We start from the raw sequence: 16808 nt of genomic DNA, 5'->3' as shown, positions 1-16808 counted from the left end.
GCGATCACTCGGGCCATCTCAAGATGGCAGAGAGCGATCACTCGGGCCATCTCAAGATGGCAGAGTGCCCTGTTGATCTCATCGGCGAGGCTGGTTCACGATGTGCTTCTACTCTGGTGACTTTCCGTAACTTGTTCTGCATGTCCCCCTTCAAGGTGGTTGCCGTAAAAAGTGTTTGTCGTTCAGATTTGCCGTTATTTAAAATGTCGATAAATTGTATGTTCGGGTTATGCCGGTTCGTGCTGTAGGACTTCTGTGCTTTTGAGGATCTTAACAGATGAGATGCTCAGAAGTGGGGTGGTGGCAGGGTCACTGAGCTTCCAGTAGGGCCGGTCGCACGTGTTGATGTTAAATAAAGTAATGGGAGTGTCCGGTGAAACGTGAAGTGAAAAGAGATTTGGAGGGGGGCCTTTGTGACCTTATTAAATGAGTTGGATATTCCATGGATGACTTTATAGTGACACTGCAGGTCACCAACACTTAAAATATGTCTGTTTCTTTTCTCACTCTGGTACACTTTGGAATTCAATCCAGTCGTCTTTTTTTCCTCCCATGATGTTATTAACACTGCTGAATTGGAGAACGCATATTTCCCCTTATGTCTGGTTGTGAGATAGTAGTAGGTTTTTACCCTTTTAAACTGGTACAAAACTGACAACCTTTATTCAAGGCATCATGTTTGCAATATGCAATATGCAAACATGATGCCTTGAATGAAGGTGTCAGTTTTGTACCAGTTTAAAAGGGTAAAAACCTACTACTATATTTTGCCACTGGTAAAAGAGATCTCATAGTGTAAATGGTTGTGAGATGCTAACTACCTCGCCTGGTATACAGGAGGTCGCGGGTTCGATCCTGACCCAGACGCCTGCTGTAGTATCTTTGGTGTTTGCATGTTCCCCCCTCACCCCCCTGTAGTCGTGTGGATTTTGCTCGGGGTCCTGCAGTCTTTCCCTCTACACTGAGAAACATGGGTTTAAAGTATTTTGGCTGCTATAAATGTCCACATAATAAGCCACTTCTTTGGGCTATCATTTGAGATGGCCAGTTTTGCCTCTGAAAAAGAGGTATGTAGCTCAGTAGTCGTTATCTGGTAAAATATATATTTTTTAGTTTAGGATGCCTTCAGCAGTGGGCCTGATGTTTCGAGTGGCGAATTGAGTTGCTCGTGGTCGAAAGGTTACGAGTTAAAATCCTGGATTGGGGTTGACTCGGGCCCATCATCCCTCCGTAGTCGATAAAATTAGTACCACAATTGTGTGTAAGTCAATCATTGTTGGCTTATGGAGAGTTTGCCACCCCCCACCATAGGAATGTTGAATTTACACACCTCGCTCAGGGTTGTAAACAGGAGATGGATGTGGAACACCGACACAAAATTCTCATGAGCACGAAATGACTTGAACTTGTTTTTTATATAAAGCACTGTTTGTCGCTGACGACTTGATGTTTTGGGCTTTTTGTGTGCGCTGTACGTTCAGCAACGGCGATTTAAAAATACAATGGTGAGCGCTCGCTCGTTGCTGGCGCTCGGTACTGTCATCGTTTACGCGGTGCCCGGCGTGGTAGTTGGAGGGCTTACGTAATGCAACTTGACCAACTACAAATAAAAAAAACGTCCTGCTATCCATATACCCTGTGGCGGCGGCGGCGGCGCACATCTTGAAGAACACAGCAGTGCCTTTGTTCTTCTTGGTTCTTTCGGTAAAGTCACGTACGTGACGTACGTGACTTTACCGAAAGAACCAAGAAGATGAATCCCTGCAGTCACGAAAGCTTTAAATCGGAAGTGCCTTTGTTGTTCACCTTGTTCATGGAGTACACTTATATTAATAATGATTTGTTTTAATCTTGACTTAAAGCCTTCGTGACTGCAGGAATTAATATTCTTGGGTCTTTCGGTAAAGTCACGTAGATAGGTTCAAAGAAAATAAAAAAAATAACAAAACTACGACGTTTCGATCGCAACACAAGCGGTCGTCTTTTCCTGAAGACGACCGCTTGTGTTTTTTGTTATTTTCTTTGAACCTATCTACGTGACTTTACCGAAAGACCCAAGAATATGCATTTGTTTGGACTACAATCATTTTGAATTCAATTATATACAGCAGCTCGGTCTGATTTCATGAGCTACGGAATCTACATTGCGTTTTTCAGATCAGATAATCAGATTAGTAGTAGGAAGCGGTCTTGTAGCATTTTCAAAGACAATAACGGGAACTTATCCTCATTTATAACAAAATGTCTTAACTCTGGAGTGACTGAGAGCCGGAATGGTTCTCAAGCTACGATTGGACACGATGTATCAGCCTTCCAGCACGACGGACTTGTACGAGAATGTTTAAGCAACAGACCATGAGATAGAAATTAGGACATTGGCTGTGTTACACAGCTGAATTTGGCCAGGGCTTAATATGAAAAATCGATTTTGTTTGGAGTGGTTATGTGGAAATCCACACTTGTCAATATTAATTAATGCTTTCGCATCAATTGGCGGCGGTGGCAGACGTTTTCTCGTGGCGACAAACCCGGCCACACTTGGAATGGAAGGGGTTAATATTTCCCTGCCATTGCCTTGGGCCTTTAAGTGGAGTTTTGATTTCATACACGCTCTACATGTTATGCAAGAATGGCACACCATGCCATCAGCAAGGCACGTTCTGGGAATTAACAATTTTCTCATGCAATATTTTTGAAGAGACTAGCACGATATTTCTGAACTGGGAAGACCTCGATTCAATTACCAGGTGCCACCATGTCAGCTTAACTAATCAACCACATACCAGCTCATAATAAAGGTTTTTGGGTTAGATCGCGTTATTATAAATATGTCGCAACCCTCCACCACCCGACACGGCCAATCAGTAAAAAATGTGTCACGTTAACAAAACGCCATTTAGTTACTTCAGTCCACCGGTGTGTTTGAAGAGTGAATCCACAACATTTAGAATTTTAGTACGACGTTTCGCTGGTAATTACATCCAGCATCTTCGGGCGATTTGCCAGAAGAGTGAAGCCATCCACCTGCTTCCGGTCTTAAATAGTGCAGGATGACGTCGTACTCAAATTCTAAATGTTGTGGATTCACTCTTCAAACACACCGGTGGGCTGAAGTAACTAAATGGCGTTTTGTTAACGTGACACATTTTTTACTGATTGGCCGTGTTGAGTGGTGGAGGGTTGCGACATTTATTATAACGCGATCTAACCCAAAAACCTTTATTATGAATAATTACTGGTCGCGAAAGCCTACGTGTTAAACTCACTTACCAGCTGCTGCGTTAATTGCTTTGCATTTCGAGTTATTAAGCAAGGATGACTTTTTTTTTCTTCCAGGGCAAGCAAAGATTTCGTTTTAGGACCTTGTGAAAGTGTTGATGTAATCTACAAGACATAGTTTAAGTATATAAAAAAATAAACAAAAATTAGCAACATTTCTTCTACGTGGTCAAAATAGAAAGTTAGGCATCTGGCACTTTAATGAACCGGACAATGCGTGTCTATCACAGCACTTATACTACTTTATCATTAAATTGCATTGTGGGGCCTGCGTTTACAAATACAGGTAGTCCCCAAGTTACGATGGTCCGACTTACGATATTTCGATTTTACGATGGCGATAGCGATATGACAAAATTGTAAAATATTTTACATTTCGTGCGGCAGGCAAACGCAGCAGCGTACGAGGTACGATACTATACTTGATCATCACCATCCTCCTCTTCCGACAACTAAGTTAGTGTAGCCATCAACAAACTAACATCGTTCAAGTGTGCAGACGACGGACAGAATCTTGGTGAGTTCAGTGCAATATGATACGTTACGATACGTTCAATGCATGTATGATACATAGTTTTAGCGATTTAATTTTAAGGCTACCACGATACGATACATACGTTCAATGCATGTTAAAGGTTTTTATAGCAGATAGGATTTTCATGACAAAACGTTCTATTAAATTGTAGTTAATATAGGTAGTCAAAGAATTTACCTTGTTTTTACTTTAAATGTCACTGTGCAATACAGTATTGCAATTAATAAATACATACAGTTTATACAGTACGGTACTGTAAATTGCTCTGTTTTGCTAAATTATCACCAATCTTTAAGACTCCTGGGTAGGCTAGGCCATCTTCGACTTACGACATTTTGTACTTACGATGGGGTCGTCGTAACGCATCTCCATCGTAAGTCGGGGACTACCTGTATTGCTGTCTGAGGGTGGAAGTGTTGATAACTGACGACTGCTCTGCCCCGATCCTCTTCTTGTGTGAAGCCACTGACAGTGTGGATGAGCGCTCTCTGTGTGCGTCTCACGTGCCGGTGTTATGTTATTACGTCGGAGATGGTCATTGTTATGCGTGCAGCAGACGCTGCCAGATGGGTTGTTTCTCTTCTAAATCACGAAATGAAACGCTCGTCGAAGAGGAATTCGAAATGTGGTCATTGGTCATGAAATAAAATCTCCAAATTATTTTGCGCATTGATCGGCCTCGGGTGCAATTTTTTTATTACCGTATAAATATATATTTTTAGACAACCATTTGCTTTCACGTCTTGGCAATAATATATTTAAAATGTACGCACTGCTCTTACAATATGCACGTGGGTGTATATTACCAGTTGTGTGTATCGTATGTTCTATGTTCTGGACAGTATATTCTACGTGTCTTATGAACCGGGAATGTTTTCCAGGCTGAAATGCAACAGATTAGCAGGAAAAATTCTCGCAAATCAGTGGCCGTCCAAAAACGGAATGTGCAATTATCCGTTTTTTTTACCGAGGTCAAATGTGAAGCGTTAGTGCAGTGCACACATCATCCACAGCAGAGTGCTTCTCTAAATTGGCTCGAGGCCAACACACATCTTACTGTAAAGTAACCCCCCCCCCTGGGGGGCCATTATAACCAGCAGCAACAACGTTAAATCTTCAAACCCCTGGCAAATACGTTTTCACGAGGCATTGCAGAACACGAGAGGAGAAAAAAAAATCTACCCGCTTGATAGCGACAATAACGGCGCAATTCTGGGGGGGTCACTTTGTTTTCCGCGTGATCGCTCTGGTAGTTTGTGTTTCTCTGATAAAAGCCGTGCACGCCGCTGTGGCTGGCGTGGACCGTGGTCACGGAGCGGGCGGCGTGCGGTGACATTTGCACTCGCGCTCGGAACTCGGCCGGCTTTCTAAGAGCCGTGCCACGTCTTTATGGGGCGGCCCGCTGTGGTCGTTTGTTGTTGGGGAGCACAGCAAGTGACCGCAGCGGCGGTGGGCGGGCGGGGGCGGTTAGCCACCTTGCAAAGTAAAACGACCGCTATTGCACAGTGTGGGTGCGTGTAGAGGCACGTCAGCTGATTGGCGATTCTGCTCAATCGCCGTCCACGTGCAACGAATGCAGTGCGGGCTTTTTAGCACGTGCAGGGTTGCCTCCTGGTCCACGGTTTTCTCAGGATCGTCGTCTTGTTGAGCTAGCTGTGCTGGGAAATGTGTAAGTACGTGTTTAGTTTGTTGTCCTTCCTCTGCACCTCCGATTAGCACGGTTGGCCATGTACGGTGCGAAAGAAGTTTAACATTCATACATAATACCGCCTCTCAACAAAATGCATTTTACTTGTAGTTCTCCCCTCTTATTTCTGGTATTAGGAGAGGAGTTTTTTTTTATTCCATGACATGTCCTGGTTTTTGTATTTCGCAGGTGGCAATCCTAAGGAGGGTGGCATGTCCTTTGAGTTGAGGCGAGCCTGCCTTTGTGCTTGCCGGTCTGTGGCTCGTAGCTGTTATGTAACCGCCTGTTATTGAAGAAGGACGACGGCTCTAAGCTATTCACAAGCGCTGTAATAAAAAAAACATGATGTATTTTCCCTCCAAATCATGAATCCCACTCCTCTTGCCAACACATTTGGATGATGCCCAAACACGTGCTTGCTGCACATTCTTTGGCCCTGCGATTGGCCGGTTTACCTGTCGTAGTTCCGCGTTTTTGTTTTAGGGGGGTGGGGGGAGTCAAACTCGTGATTTTTGTCAAAATGGTAGCCGCAGTGCCATGTTGTCGAGCGTTCCGTGCCCTCCTCCCTGCCATTCTTTTAACACCCTTGAGGCCAATTGATTTCGTGGAAACAACAGCAGCAGCGCATAAATCATGTGTCTATTACAGTAAACAAGCTGGCTTGAGTTACGCATATAAATGCAGAGCGGCGAGTTACTCCCTTTCCGACCCCAGCGGTAGTCGCACCGTGTCACCCATCGTGGTGAGACACTGTGGCAGGCCTATGCTCGGGACGTTACATTACCACGAGGCCCACGACAGTACGAGAAAACTCCTCCAGTCCGCAATCCTACGAGATAAAACTCCACCATTGCTTTCTTCCAACCATCCTCAGTTTTATTCTCCCCATCCTGCTTTTGTGGAACGGCCTCCTTAATTATCCCTGATTTATTTTCTCTTTCCCGCAGGTAAGCGAAGTAAATTCGCAGATAACCCACACGGGATAATAGGATTCGCGACATTTGACCCCCACGTTACCGTGGCTGCAGAGAGTTGTGTATTTTCACATTATGTGGCACATGTCAGGGGGTGGGGGTATGTGGGTGTTCCAGAAATCACATGTTAGGATGATACAGGATGCAGAATCAGACTCTTGTTGTTCCTTCACATTGCAAGCAGCGATTTGTCGCAGGGTTATTCAGAGTTGTTACAATCGTTTTTTTTTGTTGCAGTCCAGGTAACTGCATGGAACACATCGGTAAACATGTTTCAGTGTTTTGCCGCACGTATAGATATATTTAGCAGCAAGCATATAATTTGTACTTTTCCGAGACACGCAGGGAGCTACCACAGAGGTGAAATGGTCAGCACACTGGACTTGAAGTTCAGAGGTCGCTGGTTCAATCTGTTCTCCCAGCTTGGAAGCTGAACCGGCACAATTTTATTAAATCCCTCCCCCCCACCACTGCCTCTGTCCAGCCAGCGGTACAAATGGGGTAAAATGTGGGTACGCTCGCCTCTTCCGCGACGTCTGGTCTGCACTGTAGAGTAGACCAATGAGCACTTTAGAGCTCCCCTCTTTAGTGGAGGCGCTTCCACCGGCAGTGGCGTGAACGAGTGAGCGACCAATTTCAGGGATGCACCTTTACCTTTAGTTAAGGCGAAACGAGGATCCAACATGCCGCCCGGTGACTTGTGCCGCCGTGCCTGTTGCATGTCGGCACTTGCGGATCGGCGCCTTCGCTAAAGTCCCGCTTGAATCGGTTGCCTCCGTTTGCCCTCCTGCCTTCCGGAACTGGGAATCCGGTTCTGAAAACGGTTACCCGGTTAACGTTTAACAACCCTGTTTTTTTTTTCACAAATGGCATAATCGATTTGGGGCAAAGGGGAGTAGACCACGGTAGGGTTTTCTCGATGACTTTTGCATTCCGGTGAAGGTGTAGTGTGCTAATTCACAGACACTAGTAGGAGGTACTCTCTCTCTTTTATTCCAGCCTTCACAGCCTTAGGGGATAACCACACACCGGGTCGGGACAGCCAACACGCTGCCAGACCCACGGCTTGAAGAGGGCGATGATCATGACGATCACGACGACGACAGCACGACGAGTTCCATTCCAGATCACAGCAGCCCCGACTGTGAGTCGGAGCTCGCCTTTTATCCTGCCCAGGGTGGCCAGGCTCCGCCCCCCCCGCACCCCTCTGGATCCCCCAGAAGGCTCCGTGCCTTGCCCACAGGTCCAACTGGTAGAACGGGCTGCTACCCCTAATTCCATTGTCTACCAATCTCCCAGCGGCAAGCTCTACAGCGACTCATTCAATGTCACTACAAAAATCTGACGGATCTCTCTCTTTCTGCGGAGTGTAAGGAATCTTGAAACGGCCTTGATCCAATGTACAGTACGTCGGTACAGTATATTTATAATTTAAAATAAAGCAGACGCCACATCGTGTGCGGCGACTCGTGAACTTGCACACATCGGTAATATTAAATGTGTGTCTCTGATCTAGCAGGGCAGTATTTAAAATTGCTGTACAAGTGATTGTGCAGTAAATTTTTTATTGCAGTAAAAGCGTAACCGATGTCCGTTGGGATTTTTTTTTATTGTGGTAAACACTCAAGCCCGGTACAACGCGTCCTGTGGTTTCTGGGGGAGGAGACAGAAAAGCCGTGGTGGGGGGGCTCCTTGGCTGTGTATAGGTGGGGGGAGGAATGCTCGGTGCCCACCAACGTTGTGAATTTGTTTAACATTTTTTAAAATTAACTTTAAACAAATTAAGACAAATGATGTTTGTAACAAAGAATTATATCTGGGATGGCTGTGCCGTAATTACAAAACCTTTGACCCAGCAATCGCAAGGTCACGATTTAAAAAATGTAATCCTTGTCATAATTCAACGGCCCGTAATCTTTTGTAATTTTTTTTGTTGTTCGTAAAAATATTTTACCTGGAAAACCCCCTTGAGATAGAACATCTCATGAAGCCGCACGTTCATTTACGCAGACAATCTAGCACGGGCCAGCCCAGTGACGGCACTCAGCACAGCTCAAGACATCTTGAACACTGGCCTAAAGAAATTGGAAGATTATTTCTACTCCTGGCGACTTAAGCCAAACCCAACCAAGACAGTATCCTCAGCGTTCCGTCTCAACAACGCGGAGGCAGAAAGTACGCTGACGATCGAATTTTGTGGTAAAGCCATCACCCGCGACCCACTCCCGAAATAGCTTGGAGTGGTGCTCGATCGAAGTCTCACTTTTAGGCAACACATTGAGCAGTTGAACAAATAGATAAAAACATTGCCGGGCGTGGTGCTGACCACCCACCCCGTCGTGTGCCGTGCCGGGCTTCATTGGTGCTCGCGAACTGCACTTGCCCCCAACAGCCTGTTAAGGCTATACGGGGGATCTTTGACTTTGTAAGCAGCTATGAACCCGGCCACTCGAGTTCGATTCCTGGCAACGGGTAACATTAGTGGCAGATATCTGAATCTGACCTGGGGCAACCCTGGGTCAGCTTGCGCTTAAACTATTACCCCGTGCAATGTATAAACATCAGCACTGGGGAGATAAAGGGGGCCAGACGTGGATCTGTCCACACCATTCCTTCGTGCGCTGTGCCGGCCTTCATAGCGGTGCTCATGAACAGCACTTGCCTCAACAGCCTGTGTGATCTTCTTGGTTCTTTCGGTAAAGTCACGTAGAAGGGAAGTAATAAAATAATAAAAATTAAACATAATAAAATAATTCTCACGACGTTTCGGCCACAACGCAAGCAGCCGTCCTCAGGTGAAGAAACAGGTCTGTCGAGAAGATTCAGACGCTGTCTTCTCGACAGACCTGTTTCTTCACCTGAGGACGGCTGCTTGCGTTGTGGCCGAAACGTCGTGAGAATTATTTTATTATGTTTTATTTTTATTATTTTATTACTTCCCTTCTACGTGACTTTACCGAAAGAACCAAGAAGATGAATCCCTGCAGTCACGAAAGCTTTAAATCGAAGCCTGTGTGATGTATGATTATATCTGTAATGTATGATATAACATTTCTCCAAAACAGAGGTTTTTTTAGGTTCACTACCCTGGTTTCACAGTTGTACTGAATGGCTCTATGCTTTAGGGTGGTAATGCATGATGTTTAGCATGAATGACACCAGGAAACACATCAGAAAGCTATACGTTTATTGTTTTTGACCATTTTTCAATTCACTGCTGGATGTATGAAGGCCTCTACTTGCTGTGCCAGTAATGGAGGCTATTTGACCAAACTTCACCACTCTGGACAGTGCGAGTTGCTGAATGGGATGCCCAGAATGGCTTCAGATCATGGCCGGGATTAAAACTCGGGTCACCGGGTTCGTAGCGCAGCGTACACTAACCGCCAACCCACCCCATATTACCTCATTTCACATTTAACCATTGTGATATGTGGAGGAGCAGTGTTTGTGCAGCAGTTGGCAAACCGAACTATGAACCCCGCAATTTGAGCTTAACTACAGCCAACAGCAATGTCATCTGGACCAGTTCAGTACCCCCCCCACCTCACCCTCCCCCACCATTACTGACACATACTGACCAACGGGATGAGGTATGTGTCAAGTATCCACCACAGCCGACACGGTATCGGGAAGATCTCCAGCAGTGGATTGACAAATGGGCTGTGCAGTACGTGTGGCTGTACGTCTGTCTACTGGCAACAGCTGACTGCGCCACCGCCTGCAGACTGAACTAAGTCAAAGCTCTCGGATTTGTGGGGTTGTTTTGGCCGTCACCGCACGTTTTCCGCTGTGACATCCGACGTTTCTGGTAGCTTCTTCTCCGCGTGGGGTGAAACGTCGAGCATCGTGCCGACCGATACGTTGAGATTATTTTGCTGCTGTAAATTTCCACATGATAAGCCACTTCGTTGAGCTTTCATTTGTGGTCAGGCTGCTTCTGAAAAAGACGCTAATAGCTCAATGGGCTTCACCTGGTAAGGAAACAAATAGACTCGTTTTATTTGTATATTTTTTTTAAAGTGATTTGTTTACCTTTCCTATACTTGGCACTCCTGTCGTGTTTTTGTACTGTTGTTGTAACGTTCTGACCTGCCCCTACCGGACATCTGTGGCAAAAGAGCTTTATAGCTCATAAGATTCCTCCAGTATAAATATTCTCATTCTGACACGTGGCACACGGCCCGAGACCACACGCGGAGAGCGACATTGCTCAGCCCAGCCGCGGTAACGTACAGAGACCGCCACCTTCACAGAGGGATCGCTCGCACGCAGCTTTGCACCATGCCAGCTGCCTGGAAAATGCAGAGTGGACTTTGTGTGCACTCCCTTTAGAGCCCCATCTTGCAGGTGTTCCCATTTAAGTGAAGTGGATTTTTTTAACCAGGTGGGAGCCTGTTGAGACTACGAGTCTCTTTTTTTCAACAAAGAGCCCACCCCGGGGGTTACGAAGCCAATAAAATCAAAAATGCCAGACGTAAAGCCTTGACTTAGTGCTGCGTAGGTTTTTGCTGTTGTGGCTGTGTGTGGCTCTGCGTTGTGTTTTTTTGTTCATCGTACTGTCCAAAGCTTTTCTCCGTATGCTGGGAGCATCTCCCTAAATAAGCTAATCCCTTGAATTACATAACAGCTGTTATATATTAAATATACTGTATGCATACATCACAATGGATATTCTTTTCACAAATCTGGCATTGAGAAGCAAACTAAGACGAGTTACAATGCAATGATAAAAAAAAAATGTTTACGGTACGATTGCCAAATCAATGAATGCAACTCGTTACAGAAAACTTGACTGCGAGGGTCAAGGTAAAGGTGCAGGCCTGAGATTTGTTGCTCACACCACTGCTGGCAGAAGGCCATCCGCTACTGAGAGCGCTCTTGAGTGCTCCTCCTGGAGGTTTGTTTTGGGCCACGCTTCCACGCTGGCCAGACGTCTTGTAAGAGGTGGGACTACAAAGACAACACAAAGATCCCTCCCTGTAGCCGTAACAGACTGTTGGGGCAAGTGCTGTTAGCGAGCACCTATGAAGGCCGGCACGCCACACGAAAGGGGTTGGTGGCCAGCACCACGCTCGGCCGCCTTTGTCTCCCCAGTGATGATGTTTACACGCCGCACCAGCTACTCATTGGAGGCTGAGTCGAACCTAGGGAAGGCCCAGGACCAGTTAAAATAATCGTCACTGGTGTTGTCCGTGAGTGGGAATCGAACTCTGGTCGCCGGGTTCGTAGTGCAGTGTGCTCACACTACTTACACTTTACCACACCCGGCCTGCCGATCCACCAATGGCGAAGTAAACATTTCCACTGCTGGCTGGACAGAGGTGGTGAGGGGTGGGGGTTGTAAGAAACTTGCACCGTTGTTGTTTCACCTGGCGTGCAGGTCGAGAGGCAAGAGTTGTTAAACGCTAAAGCGACCGCCGTATATTTTTTTTGGTCCGGCGCAAGAGCTGAGAAAAGTTTCACAGACTCTGCCGGAATTCACGGTGGAGCCGTGCGTGGCTCAAGCCGATGCCCCCACCCCCCCACCCCCCCACCTGTCAGTGTGTTCGGTTTTTAGCGCCGCTCTTGTTATTGACGATTTTGGATTTTTGCTTTTCCTGGAAATCGGAATTCGCCCTGGCACTTTGCCGCGATTTGCATCCCCGTAGGAAAGCCGCGTGGGCACGGCCGCTGTGCCCACGTGGTGGTGATAGAGGGGCCGGGGGGGGGCGTGTGCCTCGATGGAAACTCGTGGGGGCTTGCTTTTAAAATAGCTCTCGAGCTGCTCTTGGGGCCAATTTCCCAATCGGGAAACTTCACTTCACGTGGCACACACACATCATCATCATCTACGCGAGCGGAATGTGCCACCGCGCATTGCTAACACCTGTGGCGATCAGTAAAACCCGAAGCGGATAATAATGGCGGAGCAGCATTGCTCCACGTGGCGGTTGTTTGTCGTTTACCAAACCACGCCACCACCGCCTCCTGTGCTCGTAACGCGCTGTCTCACCGCCGTGTGATTTATTGGAAGCCTCTGTGAATGCCGATTTTAGTCGACCTGCTGCGACTGTTTACGCAAAGCTGAACACTTCACTCTGTACGGGCATTCGTACACCCCCTCGTCATATTCCGATGCCGTTTTTGTCTAAAGCGTGCCGAATTGCGACGTCTTTCGTGATTCGGGTTGCCTAGAGAAGTACAGATTTCACTTGCTTGGTTACTCTTTCACCGCTACCACTGCTACGTTCGGTCACTGTGTCCGTGAACTTCACACCTTGACACCTACCCCTGCTGCCGATGACTCATTCTAACAGATGCGCCGTTTCCCCTCATCCTTCCACCTCATTGTTGAAATCGACCTCTCTCTTTCCTCACACTGCTCGACTCAGAATTACATCAGATCGTCTTCTTTTGAATTTTTTTTTAGCCTCGCCTCGCTCGATTCCCACGACGCAGTTGTTCGTCTCCGCCAGCTTTTAACCGCTCCTCGGCACTGTCTGCCGCTCGCCTGTTTTGGGTTTTTAGGCCTTCAGGCCCGAGCACGGCGATTGTGCTCTAAAGCAATAATGGGCTCAGGAACGCGGCTTTAATTGAATTGGACACTCAGTTTCAGATCTGGCGCAGGCCCTGGGGGAGCAGAACATCAAGCCACCGACCCACCCCCTCTTCATAACCCCCCACCCCTTTTTCCACTCGAGGCGTCACAGAGAGCGACATCCCCCTCCCCACCACCATCTCCCGCGTGTTTATCTCAAACTCCCATCTGACAGCACAGAGCCGAGTCAGGCAGAGACAGGAGGGGGGGGCATTGGGATTCAGAAGAGGTTGTCACCCGGCCTCTGTGTGCGTCACTGGCTGTTTTTCTCCACGCAGATTTGGTTTGGTGAAATTATTCGTGCAAATGGAAGTCAAGTGCCCACACTTGTGTTTTCAGACAAATTGAGCGAGCCCCGGGGCTTCAGCTAAGCCAAGTAAATAATAATGACGATACCGAACAACAGGTTGTACGATCGGACGGATAGGCTACACCCCCAGTCTGTATATCAGACAGGGTCCAAGTGCATGCCGGCTTTGCAGGAGCTACCGTTGTGCGAGTGCCCGTGACAAGGCTCGTGCCGCTGCCAAGTGATTGACGCGAGAGAGACGCGCCCACACGAGCGCCTGCTTATTTGGCTAAACGGTGATGCCACCGCTGCTCGTCTTGCCTGGCGCACACCGTGAACTTACCGAAGTGTGTGGCCACCACGGTTTTCTATCTTCCCTAAAGGGTGGGCGGTGGGCCCCCTCCTCACCTTCCGTGGCGACGCAGCGTGGCCGATTAAAAACACCAAACCTATTGGGCTCCGCATTGATTTCGCATAGGTGTTGCGTTTGTATTCTGTGCGCGTTCCCAGGTGAATTGCCGTCGTGAAATGCCATTAAGTATTGCGCCACAGTCGCGAGCTGTATAATTATTGTGTTATACCCCTGCCGTCCCACGGTGCTGAGGAAGGTATTTGGAATGTTTCTCCTGGCATATTTAGCCCCCGCTCGTTTGCGCTGCCTATTTGTGACGTTATTTAACGTTAACTCTTTTTTTAGAAGAAGATAAATGTTTTAACCCAAAATAATCTAGTTTTTTTTACAACGACCACCAATAACGGCTGCTTTACAGAAATGAGCCCTTTAGGTAATCTTATTGGTTCTCTGTTATTTAGAGAACATTTTAAGATTGTCATAGGTTGAGATTTCAAATTTTGCTTGGGGTTTTTAGCCAGCCCATCATCTATCCTGGGGTCGATTAAAAAGCAAGTCAACACAATGGTTTTTCTATGGATGGACTCGCCCCTGCCATAGAAATGCATAATTTCTACCACAGCCTCAGGGCTGTCAAACCATAGATGAGCACCAATGCCAAAGCGCTCATTTGAGCAGCATGACACCACTCTGGCTTTTGAACAGCCGCGTACAGAGATCAGCCTGAATGTTAGACAATGTGAATCGTAGTGTTGTAACTTATAAACGCGGTTAATCTCATTCGAGGCTGTCACTGAAGTCTGGGTATTCACACTCTTCGTCACCCTCGAATAAAACGACGTGTATATTGTCCGCGGGACGTACCTCATGGTCGGGGAGACTCATCGGTGTGCGGCGCACGCGCCTGCCTGCATGCGTGCGTGTGCGTTGTGTGCGTTCGCGTGTCGCGCAGGAGGAGCATGAAGCGCTCGGCCTCCTTCACCTGCCCCTTTGACGGGAGGTGCAGCATCACCAAGGACAACCGCCGCCACTGCCAATCGTGCCGGCTCAAACGCTGCAAGGACATCGGCATGATGAAGGAGTGTGAGTGGACAATGAAGACGCGCAAATGTCCTTTCACTACACAACCGAGTCGTGCCGGGACCCCATGTCGTGCCAGCCAAAAAGATTTGCCGTGTCACGAGCGTCGCACGAGGTCAACGAGTCGAGATGCGCGTCGGTGACGCGGCGCCTCCGCCGTTGTTTTAGTGGCGCTAACGTACATCGCACACGATGAGTGTCGCCATTAGTGCTGTCCCTGAGCCCGAATCAGATGTCTTACGAAGCATTGTATAACGGTTGGGTTCTGGATTGGCTCGGCAGGATAGCCGGTGGAAAACTAACCGTACCATGAGGGGCCCCCTGACCCTTTCTTGGCTCGGATGTGCCGGTGGAAAAGTACAAAGGTCACCCCCCCCACCCCTCAAATGTAACCGGCACGGGCTTTTGGGGCAAGTGCTGTTAGCGAGAACCTAATGAAGGCTTGAATGGTGGACATTTTGTCTACACAGTACTGATGTTAACGGATTTCCAGGCACTCATTTAAGGCTGATCCGACCTACGGGAGGTGCAGGGACCAATTCAGATATTCGCTACTGATGATGTTCGTGGCCGGTAGTCAAATGCGGGTCCCTGTGCTCGTGCTACTAAGTTGGACTGACAAAAGGGTCGTAGTGCCCTCCGCCCCGCATTACACTAACCACTACTCCACCGCTCTATCCACGCATGCACGCATGCACACGTGCACGCATACACATCCGGTCTATGCTGCAGATGTGACCGTTCAGAACTGGGTGGAAAAGGGAGCTCAAAAACAACACGTCAAAACGAAACAAATCTCTGACTCACAATTGGAACCTTTGCCAGTAGCAAAATATGATAATAGTTTTTTTACCCTTTTATCTGGAAACAAAACTGACACTTTTTTTTTACAAGGAGTCTCTCTAAGAAAAGCTGTCTTTGGTGTGGACCAATCAATTTCGAGGACAGTGCATACATTATCAGAGTTGTGTTTTTTGTTTGCATTCCGACCGCAGGTATTGTGGTCAATGCAAACATGACTCCTTGTAGAAAAAAGGTGTCAGTTTTGTTGCCAGATATAAGGGTAAAAAACCAATCATATTTTGCTACTGGCAAAGGTGGTTCCAATGGTGTAAATGCTTCCCCGAGCTCTCATTCTCTGATGGTGCATTGTCTTTGAGTTGTGCGCCTTTTGGCGTCATCTGGTCCAACACCATGTGAGACTAGGCTTTAAGAAAAGCTGTCTCGGGTGTGGACCAATCAATTTCAAGGACAGTGCACACATTAAATTTGATTTAAAGCTTTCGTGACTGCAGGGATTCATCTTCTTGGTTTTTTCGGTAAAGTCACGTAGAAGGGAAGTAATAAAATAATAAAAATAAAACATAATAAAATAATCTGAAATATATTATGTATAATAATATTATGTTTTATTATTATTTTATTATTTCCCTTCTACGTGACTTACCGAAAGAACCAAGAAGAAAAAAAGTGCATACATTATCAGAGTTGTGTTTTTTGTTTGCATTCCAACCGCAGGTATTGTGGTCAATGCAAACATGACTCCTCTTAAAAAAAAGGTGTCAGTTTTGTTGCCAGATAAAAGGGTAAAAAAACAAATTATCAAATCTCTGGCTGCAGTGCAACCGTGGCGCGCGTCAAGCGCACACAACAGAAACGCGGCATGTTTGTCAATAGCCACTGCCTTCAAAGGAAACGTATATAAAGGGGCGACATTTCAGACCGTGACCCCTCTTTTTTATAGCACATAAGCAGACTATGGTTGTTAAACGATAACCGCTAAACTGGTAAGCATTTTCACAATCCGATTTACCGGTTCTGAAAGTCGAGCACCGGTAATTTTATCCAGTGGAATTTCGGCAAATGAACTACACACCGATTTGGTGGACGCGAAAGTACAAGCAGCACGGCGGCATAAGTTACTGCGTGGCTACATGTGCCCTCGCTCGCAACCCTGCCATTGCTCACTGGCTCAGTCACTCAGGCCACTGCTGGTGAAAGGGACTCTACGAGAGGGAGCGCTCGAGGGTAT

At 47.1% G+C, this 16808-nt stretch overlaps 1 protein-coding gene across 1 annotated transcript in view; it reads left to right on the top strand.

Moving 5' to 3' along the window:
- Nucleotides 1–16808, top strand: part of LOC144934443 (vitamin D3 receptor-like) — an 84250-nt gene that overhangs the window by 17952 nt on the left and 49490 nt on the right. The window contains exon 3 of the mRNA XM_078860195.1: nt 14649–14779. Coding sequence (XP_078716321.1) covers nt 14649–14779 — 131 coding nt within the window. The remainder of the gene's footprint in view (nt 1–14648; nt 14780–16808) is intronic.

Source organism: Lampetra fluviatilis, chromosome 10 (assembly GCF_964198595.1).
Source record: "Lampetra fluviatilis chromosome 10, kcLamFluv1.1, whole genome shotgun sequence".
Classification (NCBI taxonomy): domain Eukaryota; kingdom Metazoa; phylum Chordata; class Hyperoartia; order Petromyzontiformes; family Petromyzontidae; genus Lampetra; species Lampetra fluviatilis.
The sequence above is the reverse complement of the archived record's forward strand: the minus strand, read 5'-3'. Positions and strand labels throughout refer to the sequence as shown.